The sequence below is a fragment of the Folsomia candida genome, unplaced genomic scaffold (assembly GCF_002217175.1).
Source record: "Folsomia candida strain VU population unplaced genomic scaffold, ASM221717v1 Fcan01_Sc016, whole genome shotgun sequence".
NCBI lineage: Eukaryota > Metazoa > Arthropoda > Collembola > Entomobryomorpha > Isotomidae > Folsomia > Folsomia candida.
Window position 1 is genome coordinate 3,544,090 of NW_019091208.1, and position 21,073 is coordinate 3,565,162.

The 21,073-nt window shown below is 36.1% G+C and overlaps 1 protein-coding gene across 2 annotated transcripts in view; it reads right to left on the reverse strand.

The window, feature by feature from the left end:
• The window catches only part of LOC110856513, a 52,240-nt gene that overhangs the window by 29,051 nt on the left and 2,116 nt on the right, over positions 1-21,073 (reverse strand). For both annotated transcript variants that reach the window (XM_022104997.2, XM_035857171.1), the window contains exons 2-7: positions 14,799-14,876; positions 14,680-14,704; positions 9,073-9,154; positions 977-1,152; positions 279-431; positions 49-193 (exon numbers count right to left, since the gene is read on the reverse strand). In XM_022104997.2, coding sequence (XP_021960689.1) covers positions 49-193; positions 279-431; positions 977-1,152; positions 9,073-9,154; positions 14,680-14,704; positions 14,799-14,876 — 659 coding nt within the window. The remainder of the gene's footprint in view (positions 1-48; positions 194-278; positions 432-976; positions 1,153-9,072; positions 9,155-14,679; positions 14,705-14,798; positions 14,877-21,073) is intronic.

A 21,073-nucleotide genomic window follows, 5' to 3' on the forward strand; every position in this document is an offset into this window, starting at 1 on the left:
CTTTTTTAATGATGAAAGCAATTACTAGTTAAAGATTTGAAAACCCACCTTTCGACAAACGCGCCAACGGATGTTTTATGATATCGGCATAAATCTGGACAATCCAATTCATCACTTCCGTCACCACAGTCGTCTTGCTTGTCGCATTTGAAGGCGTTGTTAATGCATCGACCGTTCGAACAGAGGAACGTTCCTGGGGAGAAAGTGGGTGAAAATTAGTCTACATCTCAACCTACCTCTGACTAAACGCATCCATTTATGTACAACTAATTATGTACCTTCCGGGCAGGCAGGTGCTCTACACACGAATGGGAGAAGGGTTTCACACGTCGTAAGTTCCCAGGATTGGAGTCCTGCCCCCACCGACTCGCCCGTCGAGGACTGGACACATTTCCCAGATTTCGTGTTGGGCTGTCCTTCCGACCAAAATCCTGAAAACAATTCATAAAAACCATTATTGCCATGAAGAGGAAACATTTTGTAAATCAGTTCACAAGCGATCCACGCCATAATATCTGCATTATTATCTTATCAAAAGATTTGTTTTAATCGCAGACTTGTAAAATCCAGGTCACATTGCACATCATTCAACTCCTACTCCTTTCTATGCCTCGAGTCTCATCGTCTGGTGTCTTCTTCTGGTCTTCTCCCCTCCTTCTGGTCTGATTCATTGACGTGGCATTTCATACGATATCGCATTCACACAATTGCATCAAAGGGGCAAAACTTGATCTTAATAGAGAATAGATGACGACGTTCATCGTCACGTACGTTACTTGACCAAACTAATCCGTCTCGTAAGGAAACAGGTCTTTGCAAATCAAACACACACTGCTTTTTCAGCCAGACTTTGTTAAAGGCAATTTTAAACTTCCATAATTTTATGAAATCTTGAAACATATCGAAATAAGTAAATGCGTCGCGAGGTCATTTAATTAATGACGTGTGAACATTGATTAATAATATTTTTGCTCACCTGCATATTGCGAAATCAGCGAACCACTCGACGAGTCGAGCGTATTTGTTCTAAGATCATCAAAGGTGTTGAAGCCCAACCAGAAATTGGGGTCGCCGTGAGAAAATCGCCGAGCTAGGGCGATCGTCCAGTTGTGACTCGACCACGAATCTATTTCTACTAAAGAACTTCCATATCTGCAAATTGACAAGAAATAAAACACTGTTTACAAACAAGTTTCGCATATTTTCTATAAAACATTCCGGAAAATTAAAAGCTTTAAAGGCATAAATAAAATCCAGTTTGTAAAAGCATTAAAAATTCAATTACACGTAAAGACCAGGTAGATACATACGAAATTTTTAATTTCGAGATTACAAGTGTGATATCAGTATCAAATTTACATTTTGCAATATAATGAACCTTTGCTTTACACAATGTCAAATGCATTTGAGCCACTCACGATTATGCAAATGAGTACATATAAGAATCGGCAAATCTACTAAATTCCGATTTAATCTCAATTTCATGAAAAGGAAATAGTTCACCTTGAGCTGTTTTTTTACTACGATTTTTTTTCTGAGTGTTTTGATGCGACCATCAAAATCTGTCACTGTATAGTTTTGTTTAAACAGAGTTTAAATAACCTGGTGCCACCATCCATTAGTATTTGAATAAAAAGTATAGCTTGTGCCCTTTGTTTTACATACAGAGTCGGCGAGAACTTATCCCAACTCCCAGTTTTTTAGATTTGGTATGGTTTAATTTGATGAAGAAAATTGATTAATCAAAGTCTCAGATGATTGATCAGGAGGTAAAATTATGTATTTCAACGTCGTACTGAAACTTTGCATAGGTCGAGATGTTAATGAGATTACGACTCATTTTTACTAATCCTTGACTCATTTTCGCAAATATATCATCAATAAGATAAATATTCATCCTAAATATTAAGAATTTAAAGGGCTGCAAAATATTTATGCACTTTTACTGGAACAACATTCAGAATTAAATTAATACGCAAATTACGATTGCGTAATCCCGTAATCAATGAATACGAGATAAAATGCATAACCGTAAATAAAAAAAGTGCATCTTTATTAATTCATCCCCTGCATTTTTCTGGCCACTGAGGAAGAAGACAGGTATTAATGTAATTAAACGTTTGTAAGAAAAAAAGTAGGTGAATGAAACAACGAAGGAGCATCTCCTCACGGGTGAACAATGACCAAACAATTGAATGTACATACGTACATATCTTGTGCTTATTCCTTGGTAATCGTCGTCCGTCGTCCCTCTCCTTCATTGTCATGGTCAGATGTTGAGATGGACTTCCGTTTTGATAAATGCTCATAATTTGATAAAGTTAAAAATAGGACACGCTTCGCTGCCAATGTTTAACTGTTTCTACAACTGTGCATGGAGTAGTGGAGGCACATTGCATTAAATCATTTGGCTAGGATTTTTATGAAATTTCTGTCATTTCATTCTTGCTCTATATCTCATTCACCTGGATTTCGAGAAAAGGTTTAGGACATGAAATTGTAGAAGAAATTGTTATATTTAGAAGTTATGTGTAACCATTTCGTTCCGAATTGTTGTACGAAATGTGTCGTATGTACATAGAAAATAAATTTCTTACAGAAACATTAAGCCGTATTATTAAGCCGATAAACCTGATAGGATTATATATGTTCCCATTAGAATATGCTATAAAATGTGAGTTTAATCTATTGTTTGTGCTACACATTTGAAAGTGGTTTGAATTTAATTGTTTATTTTATGGTTAATGAAAGATTACTTTCTGGTCAGTTTTCTTCTGTTCAGTAATAAATACAATTACAAGTAAAGTAGCTATTAAATCTATCTCATGGGCATTTTCTCGAGTACTTGAATCTATTGTGACTGGACAGTACTAGAGATTTTACTATTGGACATTATTACCCATTTTAATTACTAATTAGGCTGGAATAATTACTAAAATTGTAAATTTCCAACACTCGAATAAACGAGAGTGAACAATGAACAATAGTTAATTAAGTACAACTTGACTTATTTTCTGTATGACCAGACCACAAACTTAAATGTCATCTTATCAAGTATTTATTTTAACAACAAAGATCATTAAAATTTCTAAGCTTTTGTTCCAAATAGAATCTTTGGGTCACTAACCATTCCATACCACTCTCGCTGAATTGCATACACACATTTCTCTTTTTGACTCTAACCTGATACGTTACAAAGAAGACCCAAAAGTTAAAGGATGAAATCATGTTGAGTTTTAACAAATTTATGGCAACCACCACACAACAACTAGGCTAAAACAAACCAAAAATGCGGATCTGACTATATACGCGATTGCATTCGCAATAAGTAAAATACGGCTAAATTTTTGTTAATACCCTGTCAATCATGTTTTTCCTTAATTACTCACTCATTCAGCTACCGCATATGTGGTAGCAATTCTAACGCTAAACAGCAGCAGTGTGGGTGACTGTGCCTGCCTGACTTTTAAATGAATTTAGAACACGACAAACAAAAGATTCACTCTAATCTCGTAGATCATAAACCATTTGATTGGATTCAATAAAATGCCTAGAGAAGAAAACTCTTCTGACCATGTTTTGCTTCATTGCTGTTTTTCTTCTATTTGTGAGTGAGCAAACAATAAATAAAAGTCGTTGTTTCTTCGACGCGATGAATTAAACGGTCCTTCGTGAATTAGAATTGGCACATATTTCACTCAAACTCAAACTACTACCTCAGAACATACTTAGTTGTCAGTTGGTTGGTATCTCTGATTTTAAAGTGCTGATTTGAAAATTAAGTTGATTTGAGCAACTTTTAAGCTCAACATTCCTCTCTACGAATTGGATTGAACTTGTCACTCGTCGTGACTGGATTTGACGTATTTCTTAAATTCCCTTGCCTATTGTGCTTGTCACGTTGAGTTTTGATCATTGGGTTCGATTTAATGAACACCTTCTTTACATGCACACCAGACTTTAATGAGACTTGCGTTTCAACACGAGTTAAATAAAACATCATTAATCTGTCAGAATGCATAAACTAGATTGCACTAAATATTTTACGAAAAAATTAATCTCGTGTCAGAGAAAAATCGACGAATTTTGAAAATCAGATAAGCAAGTGAATTTCGGTGATCCATTTCCCACACATTTATTTTGGTTTTGGTCATTTGATCGAGTAGCCAGCTTCTCACCGTTCTCGCGTCCATCTCCTACCGTTAAACGCTGACCATAGTCGTCGTCATTCGTGGTTCTTTTTCTACGCTAACCTCCATCCAAAGTAAGGTTGAAGACGGTGTTTATAAAAAAAATGGAACAATTTACCATTCGACATTTTATGGAGCAGACCAGACAAACCAAAGTGCCGCATTCATTAGTAAATACGTAGGAACCACACCATCATGGCGTGGCTGCTGCTGCTGCCTGAATTAATTGACTTCTAACGACGACGAGGTTTTCAAATCAGATATAAAAAATCCGTAATAAACCAAACCACACAAGGGCCAAATAAGGGCAAACTATGTAGTTGTCCCTTTATTGACGAATTATTTGAGCACCAGAATTTTTCAAGTGATTGAGTATCCATTGTTGCAACATATTACGTTAGCCTATGATGAGTCATAAAGTCCATTCATGACGAAAAAAAATAAAAAATGTCAAGTATTTATCTGGGGAACGGGGGAGTGCAACCTTGCAAATCTAATTGCAGAGGTGCGCACTGCACATGTCAGTGACACGATAATGATGATTCGCTCCATATTGTGCAACCTTTTCTAATTTATTATGTCATAACGAAACAAATCCAAAAATAAATTGCATTTCTCTTCAAGATGATGCGCTAATGTTTAGTGCATTATTTCCATAAATTCATGCAGGCATTTGTCAACAGGTACAAGTCCACAAACAACGTAATCGTCGTCCACCTACTGACTGACAACTTTATATAAAAGTGATTGCCCCAAATCAAACCGGCCACGAGCAAATAGGTATTTTATTTTGGTTTCGTAACAGATAAGCGAACAAACAAAATGACAATTTCATAATTTTAATCTGCAAAAAAAAAAGTTTAAACCTCGTGTTCCTCGTCTTACATTTATCAAATCTTGATCAAATAAGTATTAGCAATTCCCCTGTCGAGTAAAAAGTGACCCTCACTTTCTACGGTTGACAACTACATACTCCAAGTTTATTGCGTAAGATACATAGATAATTTACATAAGTAATTTACTAACAAAACAATAAAATTCTTAAGTTTTTAGGTGTGATTAATTAATTAGCTTGAAATTTTACGCTTGAAATTGGACACTTTGAAACATAACGGTGTCCAACTGTGTTAGAGGTTAGCATTAGCAAAAATTATGATGATTCAGTTCGCATTCCATTCCGCACGTCATGTCGGAAACGAATTGGCATTTAATTATCATTGCATCACGTGATTCACACATTCCGATAAGCAATATAAACTTTAAGCTTAAATCAAAACCATTTTTTCGTAAGCAGAGTCACTCGGCGGCAAATTGCTCCTCGTAAATAAATCAAAATTACACGCATGAAAAAATGGAATGATAGATAAACCCAATTTTTATAAATTAGGGTAAAATAATCAAACTAGGGTTCCCGCAGAGCAGAGGCGAAATAAATAATGACCAAGCAACGATAACAGGATTACAAACCCCCAAAAAAATTACCCAGAAATTGGTTCAACCTCACTCTTGTCGTCATTCATTTACACACTTAAAACTCAGATTACGTGCGAGGATGAAATGTGGATGGCGAATTCACACGAAGAAAGAAGAATGCAGGAGCAGGACAACGTTGAGAAGAACGATTTACAAATTTGCTGCCCTTTGTAGCAGAATGTAACAAAATTCGCTTCCTTGTATCAATATCATTGGCGTTTGGACGACTTGACTTGGTGAACTTTGTGAACTTGCGAAGGCGAATTTGGGTCTTTTGCCAAAAAACAGGACCAAAACCTGTCCTGCGGCTTTTGATCCGGCGAGTAGTCTCTCAATCTATCCACATACATACATACATACATAATATGCAATATGCATCACATCAAGAAACGTCACGATGAAGAAGATGATGAGTTACAGAAAGATGCGTTATCCACAAAAATTCCATTCAATTTTCGTGTCATTGGTTAAATAAAAATTGTCCCTGACTCGAAATTCTTGTCAAGTTAACAGAGGGAGATTTATACGCGTTTTAAGCATCGGAACTACATGTTCTTAAACCGAAAATGAAAGTCTGCATATAACAAAAACCTTAAAATTCACACACATTTCGAGTACGTACAAATGTGCGTTTACAAAAGACGGTTAAATTTACATGGTCGGACAATAAAACTAAACTAACTTTCTTTTTAAAGCCATGCCCACTTCTGCTTAAATTGTTTGTCAAGTGACAAAATTAAATCAAGGGATGATTACTATAGTCATTCTCCGTCCGACGTAGTGTCGTCGTCGTCGCGTAGCTCGTTAGTTAGTCACTTTATTTATTAGGCATTCAGAGAATTTAGTCCAGTTTGAATGCAACATGGTAACAATTCAGTTTGGCTGGGGTTTGCTTGCATACTTTCAACTAATCACTTTACCGTTACCTTTTACCTTCAGCTTCCAAAAGGTTAGAAGAATGCATACGTACGTAGGGAAGAACAATGATAAGCTTTTGTCAGAGGTGCTAATAAGGAGGAGAAGACTACGTATGCACACCGCCTTTTGTGCACTTTAAGTATTTATTATAGACATATGCAATTTTCAAGTGCTAATTTCGAATTTGCATACATACATAAATTGCCGATGAAGAGTAAATAGGTTTTTGAACCGTATTGTTTTTGCGTGTTAGTAAATATATTTACACCCTAAACTGGGCATTGGTTCAACTGTATTTAGTTAACCTTTTAGTCGTCAAATCATCATTGTTGGCTTAAAATGACCACCAACTCCAGATGGTGATGCACAATGGAAAGAGAAAACTTTTTTTACGACTCTGTCTCATTCTTCTCGTCACAAACAAATAGTTAGTAAATAGTAAATCGACGGAACTAATGCGGGCAAATTTAGTGGCGAATCACAAGTGCAAAAATTTCCTAGTTATTGGGCAATTTGAATCATTTATTCGCACTTAATGACCATCCACCCTTTATTACGGTGTGGTTAGGACATAAATAGCTCGTTCATTTATTTATTCCTCACAAAAAAACTTTCGATTTCCTTCCGCAATGTTTAAGAACTATTTACGAGATTTTAGTATAATTTTCCAGTCATGATTCAAACGGTGAACTCGTTTAATAAGAAAAATGAGGCAGAACTCGCATCAAAATTCAGTATGGTTCGTTATAAATGACAATGTTTTACATTTATGCGGTGCAGATCACGACTTTAAGTTGGGTCGTCGTAAGAGTAATGGAAATTGTAATGGAAATTTTAAAATTCTTCTTCACCCAGAATAAACCAAGAAAAAAAACATGCACATAATACATAATAATTCCCTCTTATTAAAGTAAGAGTTATAATTTGACATTTTTGCATAATCGATTTTGCACTATCATCCTCGCAGAATATAAACATGTGCAATTATTAAATCATTAACTTATCAAAAATTATTTGATATTTGATATCTTTGGGAAAGAATTATCTTAAAATCACCTCTAAAGATGATGCATGTGGACATGTATCTTGTGCAATTTATTGTCAAAAAGTCGTCACTATCAGGCTCGCGTTATCCTCCTTTAACTTGTCAAAACTTCGAAATCCTCAATATTCCAATAACTCGTTATTGGAACTCGATCGTTATCAATCGTCAAATACTTAATAATTTACGTCCTAACACGCGCATGACACGAGTAACTCGACGTCAATTAAATTCATATTTATGTATGAATAGACAAATATGTACGTAATAAGCACTAAGGAAGATTTCGTTATCACAGATAACGTCATGGTGTGACACGATCGTTTTTATTATCACCCGAAATTGCACATGCCATTTAAACTGTCAAGCTTTTTTAATTTTTAAAATATAAAAAAGTCATACGTGCAAGCGTTTAAAAATCAAAATCACTTTCTAAAAAACCCCGTGATTTTGCGGAATAAACAAAAATTTGCTAATTTTTGATACGTCACTGTGGTTTAAAAGTGAGATAAATTTACTCTTAAAGAAAAATCTTTTACATGGTCGTAAATTAAATTTAGAGAAAGGAAAGATGATCCAATTTTCTATTTTCTACTAGCGTCGGGATGAAAAGTGATTTTGCTTAATCCGCATCGAGCAGAATTGAATTCATGTGTGTGAAAAATAAGCAAAAATCAAGAGCAAAAGTTTTCAAAACATGACACATGGACGAAGAAGTCATGCGGTTTTCTTCCTTGTAAGACGAACAACACGTCCCAATTGTAACTCATACTCGGCTGTATGAAAGTGAATAATATTGCACTTATTTACGTACACATAACCAAAATAAGAAGAGCATGACATGAGTTGAGAATTTCCTTTCTGTGCAAAATTTTTCAAAATACACGATTGAATTGAGCCGTTAATTACGGAAAAGAAAGCATCTCATAGATTTTTGGCTTTCCAAATTATGACAAAAATTTTGCACGAAATTATTTATCTATCTGACTTTCAGGAAATGCCGGTGACTTAATCCTCTCGAAAATTTGTAATGGGATAACAGCAAAATTATGTAAAATGAAATGACGTGCATTATTTGTTCGCAATTCTCTTGGGAATGCGAAAAATTACTTGGGAATCTTACCTACTACATAATATTGAGGATTTACCACGAGTGGGAATTTGTCCACCGCGCATTATCGTCTGTCACTCATTGTTCTTGTAAAAATTCAATGAAGCGAATAAATAAATGGTGTAATAATTCCCAAAGCATATTCACAACGCAATTTTGTGCATAACATCAATTTTTGTGTAAAAAAAGCAGCATTACAGTTGCAGTAAAGTGTATTAAGCTTTCTTTTTAGCCCGAAAACCAAAGTTTTGAATCCGGAATCGATTCCAAAAATTCTGGTTTCCAAAACCCAAGCTTTTTTTGCAAAATTTAAAACTCTGGAAGCCTTTTTTCCTTACCTTTGACACAGGTGAGCAGCTCTTTCCCAGGAGTGTCTTATACTAAAATACTTATAACAGTGAAGTCCATGTAGTTCCCAACCTGCAATCAGAATCGAAAGCATAAATAAATAAATCAGGATTAAAATTGGTTCATTCATCAATTGTTGTACTGACAATTAAAATTACGCTGAAATGCTTATCAGGCTCATAAAATCAGCCATTAGTTATCATACATTCATAGGGTCAGGTTTTTCTTCAAGAAGACTAATATCGTTAGTAGACATAGACGCTGTGATTATCACACAATCAGTCGTCTGATTGCAATATTATGCACCTGCATGAACGAGTCCTTTCTGCTGATTTCTCTGCAATGTATCACTTACAAATGAAACGTAGGTGGTGCATTATTCAGTCAAGAATAACATATTTCAAACCTGCTGATAAAAGACGTTTGATTGTGACGATTGGCGAGTCACATTAAGAGAGACATGATTTTCAGGTAAAACTGAATTACGTGCCGCATCAATCTTTAATACCTTTTCGTAAAGTACGTAAACCAGGTTCAATTACAATCAAAGAGACAAAACTGGTAGAAAAATATACTTGCTTTTAAATATGTCTCTAAATTTTTTTACAGGATTTATTTATGAGCTAACTCGAAGCTAAGAATGAAATTACGATCCATCTGAATTTTCAATAAAACTTTACATAGTTTCTCTTTTCGTAGAGTCGTTCGTATTCTAATCGTCATTTTTGTGGGTTTTCTTCATTCATAAAATATGCAGTCAGCCAGCAACCATTTCTTAATTGCTCATTTTGTCTTTGTGCAGAAATTCTGCATTTCCTGAAACATTAAAAAAATCTCTTCAAGTGTGTATAAGTAAAATCACGAGATTTATTAACTTTTACTTTGAATTATTCCTCAATTATGAATTCAGCCAACATATTATGGATATTAAATCGCCGTCTTATGCGCCCGTGATAATGAAGAAAGCAGGATTTTTATCAAATCAGCAGGATACACAAGTGTCAAATGGGAAATGATTTATTAAAATGTTCTTAATTAAAGGTAGGTAAATAAATAATTGTATAAAACTGCAGTGTATAATTTTCTCGAAAACTTGCCAAAAATCGAAAAAGGCACGGAGCAATTTTAAAAATCCTAGCCCACACTTACCAGCGCAATACTTGTTTATACCAAGTTAAGCTTATCACAATCTGTATACGCATAACAATGTATAATCTGAATTATTTTCACCCAATTCCTCTCTCACGACGACGAGAGGTTTACGCCAATTCGAGGAAAAACATCGTGCCCACGCTCACCCACATTTTTATGATTTAAGCAACAATAATGCCATCACGTTCAGAATAATATGTAGCAGGAGTGTCATATTCCTGATTTATTTCGCCATTGCATTGGATTTACTGCTCCTATTTATCTATTTTTAAATATATGTATGCACTTCCATCCCCGTCATTATCAACTTAACAAATGGTGAGGTCGCGTAATAGTGTAGTCATTTATGTAGTCATTTATGAGAGAAGAGTGGCTTTAACGTGCCACACCCACGCCTCTTCTGATCTCACAATTGAAATGATCTCAAGAGTTAAACTTACTTACATATTAATGAAGCCAATTGTTGCCTCAATTGAATTAACTGTACGAAACATGCGGAAGACTTGAATGAACAAATCAAACAAATCATTACTTTTACATGCTTGACTAAGCAGCGACTTCTTGCAGAGTGTTATACGCTGGATGCGAAAGGGCTTTCAGTTTTTTACAAGAATCCCACAGCTATTTGTTCCAAATATTGGCAAAAATTATGTTTGTTTTTGTATCATCGTAAATATCGCAATAATGATAAAGTATATGCATGACATTTGAATTACTGTACAACACAACGAGTGAATGGATGGCATCGCATAATCCGGCTTGTGTCACAGCACTCGGCCGTGCAACAAATGACATTCCAACGATCTACCTTTCATTCAAGCCAGGATTGTAATAATAATGCATTTATTTCTTCTCTCATTTAAAATCGACCCACCCCTAACTAAATCTCCAACACGTACAAATGATTGCGTAATCTTGTACATAATATGGAACATTTATCACACCGTCGACACTGCAAATTAAGCAGCCTTGGTATGCATAAGATAGTGCTCAATAATGATGATTATAACCCGCAATTTTGAAATGATTGATAATATCTCTTAAAACAGAAGCAGCAGCAAAGTGGTGGCAATTGGGCTTAAGTAAGAACAATAAATAACACTCTTAAATACTTAAGTAATTCAAGGGTTATCGAAAAATTTGATGGAATCGCTCAGTGTCACACAGCCAGCGTCATGATGACATAATATAATCGTGTACAATTTCTCATGGCTAAATTCAGGCCTATACATATATTTTCCTACCTGTTGCTTTGCTCTTATGCATGTATTTAGTGCACACGCGATCAAATTCTCGTATGAAACACAAGTCTTTTCTTTGTTATGTCCGACATTCAGCCCATTGAATTAGTTTTTTGATACTGCTGCTAAAGCGTTGTCATTTCAAAGGTCATTTAAGTAGTAGTAATCTAATTGCGAGCAACCTTGTCTTATTGCCTGGGCTCCATTTAAAAGAGCGAGACTCAATTAAAGAAGAAATGAACTATTTTCTACTAGCAAGCACACTTCACAAATGGACTTTTTGCCATTTTCTCCATTTGCAGAAGCAGAAAGTGCAACAATTGGAGGTGGGTGATGGGGGTACCACCCTCAACTAAATGTCATTTCGAGTCGTAATGTGCTTCATTCACGCGTTTTTAGCTTCAGAAATCCTCCTAATAAATACCTTCTCTGGGTCAGTTTGAAAAATAAGACTCATTACAGTTGGTACAAGTTGGTTGGTAAACCACCGTCATATGCAAAAAATGCAAGACAAGTTTGCAATAATATTTGAGATATCGGCTTAGTTCGCTACTCCTTCTTCGAAAGCAACACTTATGATGATGCCCTATGTACGTTGTTGTAAGTAGATGATGATAATGGCAAATTATTTCTATGGCTTATACATCAACAACCAACTTAACAACATAACAGTATCCAATCCACACTTGTAGAGAGAGAGACGAATAAGTAAGTACGAGTCCTTTCGTATAATGCAACATGAATGAATCAAGGAGTAACAACTCCTTCTTCCTAACCTACTTTTGCAAATACGTGAGTTTTTGCACCTTCATTACCTCCGACGACTGACTGGTAATACTCCCTCATCACCATTGCAAATCTAACCCAGCACGAAGGCAAATGAAGAATGGTTTGTTGATAACGAATGAATGTGGAGGCAGAAAAAAATACATATCTAAATGGACAGTCCGTCGGTCGGTTTGAGTGACGACATGCATGGCAATTTCTGACTTGTAAAATCAAATCATTTTTCCGAATCCTATTATTAGCAGGCTTCTCTTTACATAGAAAGATTTGCATACAGCAAAAGTGGTGACTTTTCTCATGATACATGTAATAATAATCTATTGGGACAAAATAAAGGGTTCACTAGCAAGCAGCACATCTTGTATTATTCGCAACAATGGAATTTGTACGTCTCGCCTCTGGGAGAACAATGCAATCCTGAGCACAATGCGTGTTTGGGTGGTGGTGGTGGGTAAATACATAGATAAATGAAATAGTGAGTGTAGTCCAATTTGTGTGTAGTGTACCACTTGTGAATAAATTGGACAAAATGAACCAATAATTAGAGTGGTTCAAAGTTGAGCGTGATTTACACGTGGGGTTGACCAGGTCAGATAAATGCAAACACATAATTTACAGTTTCTTAATTCCATAATTTCTTAATGGAAGAAACTACCGTTTGGCGAATTTTTTCCACTGATTATAATGAGACGACGACTATCATTAGAATTGTGCATTTTTGCTTGTTTAATATAAACCCAGGCGAAATTTAAGATTCAGTTTCTGCTTCTTCCACTAACCTTATTCGAAACCAATCACTGTGCAAAATCAATGTATGTCAATTACTAAAGTATTTGTTCATACGAAAAGAATCAGGGTGGTGGTGGTTTAGGGTGTAACGGTATGCTGCTCAATGCCCGTCAGCAATTAGCAAGTTCACTTTTAAGCCCATCCACAATAAGAGTTCGACATCCTTCTGCCAATTCACGATTATGATGAGGATGATGATGATGATGACCTACCTTATGCACGTACTTATGTACATGCAAACAATGAGTAAACAATAACCAGACGACGATGAGGATGAAGGAATGTGCTTAATCAGGAACTAAAAATGCCTGACCAATTCCAATTTAGTGCATAATTTTTTCATTCTACGGCTCATCTGCTAACTCGTGAGACTGGTTTAGTACTCATTATAACGCGAATAATATAGCCCTGCACGTACAGTGGCCGCGGACAGAGGGACAATGTCCCCACGGTTATTCGATGTCCCCGTCATCTCCCCATATTACATAAACCCCTCCCTCCCCTATCCTACAATGGCAATGTCCCCAAATGCCCCCACCGCTTCTGCAGCCACTGTGGTGTGATTATCTGCCATGCAAAACCACCCACACTCTCACCCTCTCACTCAACTAACTTAGCTTGCCAATAATAGCCTGCCTGCAATTCTTGCATAATCTGCTTACTTGGTCACACGTGCATGCATGGTTATGGTTAAAACTGCCCCATATTTAGGTTGCTACAACCGATTAGAAACAAAGATTAGCCACCCCACAACAATTAAGATTAGGCATTTGGTTGAATAGAATTGCTGAAAAGTGGTGTGGGTTGATAACACATAAAAGAATAAAAGATGACGAGTGGACACATCATACTTTTCACAATCGCATACAATCAAACCCGGCTTTACAAGCAATCATTCCTTGATTGTATTTGTTTATAAGTGCGTGCAGGAAAAATTAATATTGCGAAATTTCGAAAGCTGTCACTTAATAAAAATTAAACAAATTTTTTTCTTTTGGATTCATCAAGTGAGTCATGATTGATTCGATTTGTTGAATGGAAACGAAATCAGATTAGTTAATGTTATTGCGTTCGTTTGTTTGTTTGTGTATGAACACAAAATGCAATAATATGCGCTTGATTAAGCGAGTTATTATTAAGGGTTGATAAATAAAGGGTGATAATAAATAATTTTTGTCGTAATAACTCTTCGTCCATTATGGTTTTTAAAGGGATGATGATGATGACGATGATCAGTAAGATGATTAGGACTTTACGAGTAGTTTTCCTTCATTGGCCATTGTTTGAGCTTGGGTGTGAAGCAATCGGTAAGGTTTATGACGATGACGATGACGAGTACCTGTTTCGAATAATTCGAATTGCAAGGGACGAATTTTTGCAAGCCAGCCTCAGCAATTTCATTGTTTTTTTATGAGTACAATGTTCGAAAGTGTGGATTTGAATTGTATTCCGAATTATTGGACTAATTTTTGCAATAATTCCTCAGAACTTTCTTTGTTTTACGACTACAATGTTCGAAAGTGTGCATTCCAATAGTATTGCGAATTATTGGCCGAAATTTTGCAACCTTTTCTCAGAAATTGATTTGTTTCACGACTACAATGTTCGAAAGTGTGCTTAATTTCTTACCATTGGGACAATGAAATAATGATTCCTGTAAGAAAAAAAGAAGAAAAATTAGAACCGTATAATTAATTTTCTATGAATCGAATTGTTTGAATATTTAAATTCGGCTAATTTCAATTTACCTGAGAATTGACCAGGCTTATGAAAACAGTACAGGCGGCTGCTAAAAGCGAAGCCGCAGTCCTCCGTGAGGACCACATCTGAAAAAAATTCAATAAAAATTATTTATACCAATTCATTCAACACAATAATAAAAAGACAATAATATTAACCGTGGATTTTTTTAACAGTACAGGAAATTTCCTCAAAACCACAAGTAAACTACTCCTAATAATGTGCGCCTTCTTGACGATATTGTTAGAATTTTACCATCTCTAATATTCATATTTTTCTTGTCCTTGCCACTAAAAAAAATCGAAATTGTTCCTACACAAAATGCAGTTAAAATGGTTCAATCAGGTCACGAATAATGTAAAAATTAGCTGAAATGAAAGGCGTATCGAAACGAGAACCCATTTCATTTTTACTCCTATTCATCTCAAAGTCGACCACATAAATAAATCGCAAAGAGAGAAAAAATCCGAAGCGAATATTTAATTTTCGCCATTCCATTCCGTCGGTTGGATGGAACCAAATCCCGTAATGGGACGTAGTAAGTAACCATGATCATGACCTTTACTGTGAAAGGAATGTACTACATATTTACAGACAGAACTAGTGAAATGAGTAGGAAGCGTCGTTGGTTGGTAATAATCAAGCAGTTGTTTCGGTTATTTATCTCATTTTCCGAAACAACCTTCACCTTCCTCGTTGATGGTCAATGGTCAATTTATCAATTCAGTTTGAAAAGCTAATCCATTCAAAAAAAGAAGAAGGCTTCGTTCGTTCGTCGTAGAAGAAACCAGAAGTACCGAAATGTGGATGTGGTCCGGTAGGGCAAGATTCCATTCCAGATTGAAGCTGATACACACACACTCAAACGAATGACCTATAGTGCATAATATTCGAGATGTATCTACGAATATTGCAGTTATTGATGAAAAGTAGCAAAATACACGAGAACGTTGTCGTCTTTAGAGGAGGGATGATCTTCTCGACTTGAAATCATATGTACATGGTCCACTACTTCTACATGCATGCATAGTACACATACACACATTAATACGGTGATGTGAGAAGAAGAAGAATCCCCGAAAGTGGGGATGAGAGAGAAGTGGTTTGACCACTTTTTAAACCCGTGAGTGAATTGTGAATATAATGGGACAACTTAAAACTACGTTGAGAGTCAACAATGGGGTCAGTGTAGATTGTTGACCTTAAACAAGAAAAAGAACTGACTAACTCCTGGTGGCGACGGATTTTTTGGGAGATGCATCATCTCTCTCGAGTGCAAGAGTGGGTGGTGCTTGAAGGAGAAGTGTCGTTTCATGGTAAGCTTAAATAATTTCGGAATAAAGACATCGCCCTTCTATTAATAGGATGGTAAATCCGACCGTTTTTTAAAATACGAAATGTGGCCATTATGCGTAAGATCTTATCCATCCAAATAAGTAAAAAGCTACAGATACGCCAGATTCATCACCGAGTTTGACTTGACCGAGAGGGCAAGCGATAATATCTCAAATCCTTCTCTTATCAATCAAATCGGATTCGAGTGTTGATCGATTAAACCGGAATTGTGGACGTTGTTTCGTTTGATACAATTAATTCCGTTTGGTCTCAAGAGTTATAAAACTTGATCGCTTCCCTATTACTCCAATTCACTCCGTATAATCATACAAAAATCGTACTTATGTTTATGTATGAAAACAATTTTGCTATACAGCATGATGATCATTCGTTCCTATTAATTAATTTTGCCAACTAGAGAATAATATGTAAGAAGGCGAAAAAGTCGGGTCTCACGACTTAAAAAGGTGCAACTTTTACCGTTACCGATTATTTATTGGATTTTTAGCCCGAGTCAGGGCTTATGGAACCGTCATGTCCGTCCGTCCGTCCGTCTGTCCGGCACGATAGAGCCAAAACGGCTGAACCGATTGACTTGAAATTTTTACCATATGCGTATTGGACAAAATTAGGAAACGAGTTCGAAGATGGGCGAAATCGGTCAAGTGGTTGACCAGTGCCAACCAGGTTGACCATCTAGGTGGGTGGGGTATTATGCACCAAAATTTCAAAATCGTCATAGAAAGCTGAAATTTGGTACCGAGGTTGCTAATGGCTCCTAATAGATAAAAATGATTTCAAGTTGGAAAAATTTTCATCTCGAGGGACCATACGGAGTGACCCATACCGATTTTTCAAAATCGTCATACCAAGCTGAAATTTGGTAGATAGGTTGCTAATGGGTCTTAATAGAAGAATATGACATGAAATTGGTAAAATTCTTATCTGGAGCGACCCTATGGGGTGACCCATACCCGGTTTTAGAAATTGCTTTAAAAACATTAAATCCGGCACGGTCATACCTAATGGCTTCTCACGAAAGGATATGAAGTGAGCAAATTTTAACCAGAGTGACACTGGAGGAGTCAGGGACTCTGTCCCTGACTCGGGCTATATGGAGTCTGCACTGTAGGTTTTTGATCCTCAAATCGTACATATGTAGAAAAATGCACTTTATTGTTGTAGGATCGGTTTGATAATACAATTAGTTTCTAGTAAAAGACCTCTCTCACTAATTATAATGTTTTTAACGTTTTCAATTATAGGGGACGAAACCCAATATTTAAATCCCCATGTAAAGATGATAATTAGAAACTACATACACATTGAACTTGCTCACCAATTGGTTTGTAATTCCACAATCACTCCGCTAAAAACTAATCCCGATTTTATACCAGGAATCTAAATTAGGTTGGTGCAATCCTATTAAGTAAAATAAGCTGGTCTTACATAACGTGTGCATATCTGTATTCATTCGTACAATACGTGTCCTTTTAAGGCATCATTTTTTCAACAAAGCTCCCACAAGGAAAAAAAATAACGTCGTCCTATTCAAACTCAAAGTCTAATTTCTTAAACTTGACTGCCCTCATGGCGGACGTTACGTGTTATATAACGCTGTACGTCAGTGGCCGCGGAAGCCGTGGGGACATCTGGGGACATTAACATTGTAGGCTAGGGGTTTATATACCAGGGGTAGATGATGATGGGGACATCGAATAACCGTGGGGACATTGTCCCTCTGTCTTGTCCCCACCCTTCCGCGGCCACTACCTGTTTTTGTACATTAATGTGCATCCAATCGGACAAGTATTGATCATATCTACTCACTTCACAATACTTCATATTTACTAAAATATTAACCGTAAAGTAAAAAGCCACCTGTATCTACATCTTAAAGATTTGGAAAATAAACAATCCTTTACTTATTTCATTTAACAACCTACTTCCTCTTCTTTATTCATGCAGATGAGGTTGTAGTGTGGCTTTGTCGAGGTTAAATTGGGCATCACATACATACATACATACTCATTGTTGGCTTGGGTCGTACATTGTCAAGTGGATACGTTGAATTATGTAATTCCTTTATGTTCAAGACAACAAGTGCCAAGTTTAATTGAAGAAGAAGTTGAAAGTCAAAAGTGGACAGGAATCCCATCTCATCTTCGTTTTGGTTAGATTAATATTCAGCACATGCAACCAAACCGAACGGTTAATTCCGATGAGAATTTCGGCGTCATATAAATATTCCGGTTTCACCTTTCTAAAGAATTTTTTTGACGGGATTCATAATCTGCATCATTTCAACGTATGATGAATCTGTCGATGCTGCCAAATATTGTATGCAGAAAGTAAGCAAAGTTGCGTAAAAATCGACCCGGCGAGACGAATCAGACTCATTTTTATCCCGAGAATTGGTCATCATCATCTCGCTCGCTAAGAACAACGACACTCTCGGACGACGACTATCTATCTACATTTTCACTCATCCTTAACTTCTTGTAAACTAATTAATATGCACACCACCTCGTTCAGAGTACAGTGACTGCAGCTTTATCAAGTGTAAGTAAGTAAATTGCGAGTGTGCATATGTATCTCCACGTTGTGTGTGAGTCCAGTCCATTGACTAATCCCATAAGAACTTAAGTTTATTGGACTCTTGCTTATTTAGTTGGTTAGTTAGTTGGCTTTCTATCAACAAAACCTGTGGGCACGGCAGAATCTCATTCCTGTCTTTTCTTCTTATGGGATAGGCCATGCAATGCAACAAGAACGGTTTAAAACGGCTACTACTATCTAAATAAATGCTTATGTGGTCTGGCCTGGCCGGTAAATAATAAATCATCATCATCAATATACAATAACGTTGAGTCTAAAATTGGTGGACGATGATGACTGTATCTTCCATCACAAAGTCGATGGAATTGCAGGTGTGTTTTAATCATTGCATTGTTAGCCGAATTCTAATTCGTTTCTTCTTATAGATACGTGAACCATTGTCTATTATTTTTTCCGCTTTGTTATCTTCCCCTAGCAGCACGGGCTTGGCTGATTTGAAATCGCAATTGGCAGACCGGACAATGACATCGAATGGAAATTTGTACATTGGTCGGTCGGTCTAAAAACCTTTTGTTCCGGGATGAAGATGAAATATCGTCATTTAGTATTTTCCGATCAAATCATAATTCTGCTGGCCTAAAAAAATAAATATGGAAACGTGGGAACTTCTTATAAATAGATGGATAAGTTACTTATCTATGTATACAGCTCCAGCCATGTGAACTATGTGTGTACACTAATAAGTCATCAATTACGTGTTTAGCAGCATCAGAAAAAGAAGGGTAACGTCAAAATTAATTGCAACAATGACACACTGAAACGCTTTAGTTTCTTACTTTTTGCTGCTGCTGCTGCTGCCATATTAAGAAAAGTTACTTTTACTTGAAGGGAGGAATATTTGTATTGAAAACAAGACTGATAATCAAAAAAGATTGCGAGATTAATTGAAGCCGGATTTCAAGTTGCGATAAAATTACACTTATAACACCGGTAGCATTGGTTCGATTAGAGGAGTTGACACTGTATGGCATACCAAACCCAACCACGCATTTTGTATGCTTTTAGCTCGAAGAAACAGCACAAATCAAAGTGATGTAAAATCTAAATGAAGAAGAACGTGTGGGAAATGTTCTCATAAAAAAGACAGGATGTACATGCTCACAATCGTAATAGCGAAGAAGGCTTGGTTCCCTCCTACTCCTTATAAATTAAAAAAATGCATTTTTACAATCATATAACATTGTCATGCTGCTTATCCGCTCGCTCGTCGTTGTCCTGATTGCAAAATGTTCCCCATTTTTTAAATCGCAAGCAGAGTAGGTAAAAGTGGAATATAAATAAATTGAAAATGAAACTACCTATAAAATTCTATTTTTTTGTCCGGAGCTAAATATGTTAAAATGAGGGATTTAAATCCTATAAAAATGCAATTTTTTTTAGGGATAAAAAATAAAATGAGGGATTTAAATCACCGGTAAAAATTAATTCAATTCAAGCAGAATTTTTGCAAATGCATGGATATTAAGATTATTTTTAGGTATACAAACTGTAAAGTGTTATGCATAAAATTTGTAAAACTAAATCACACCATGTTTACAAGTATATAATGCAATGTGTGTGTATGTGTAACAATAAAAATGTTTATACGCTACAAATACATAACTACGCATGCATGCATACCATATGCAACTCGTAAGTAATTAGGTATTTACTTAAGAGGTCAGTTTCCTTATCGCCTGAGAACTCGTGTTGAAACAACGTGATGAAGAAACACCCCTACCCCTAAGCTACACCACTCCACAAATTTACCCATACACAAAATCAAAACAGTATAAAAATTCAAAAACGTCGTCAACATCATTCAATTCATTTAACTGCTATATAATTTTAGTCCTCCAGATAATTTAGTGTGCCGTAAACGAAATAATGACACCAGACTCTGCCACCCCATTTATTTGACAGCATACATATGCATCCACCAAGTGCAAAACAATTAGCAATTACGTGTCAAAACAACAGGATTGAAATATTTTAATTTACTCGAGAACTTACTTACTTAACCCAATTTAGCAAATAGGAATTTTTCCTAACCTATCTAACTTAACAGGGTGGCTTTTATTTATTTAGCACTGCATACATACATTTCGGGGATTATTATTATGCGCCATCCATGGATGAATTATATTATAAGTGGCGTGTTGTTTAACTCTTGGGAAAGAAGAAAAACCCTGTTAAAATCTAACGGAATTTGCCATTATGTTATTGCAGCTCTAAACTATGGGGAAGAAGAAGAAGATGCACTCCCGTCCCGTCATGAGAACAACTTTATATTTATTTTTAATGAATTGCTCTACCTGTCATTGCATGCAGGTCTTATACGACGTCTCTC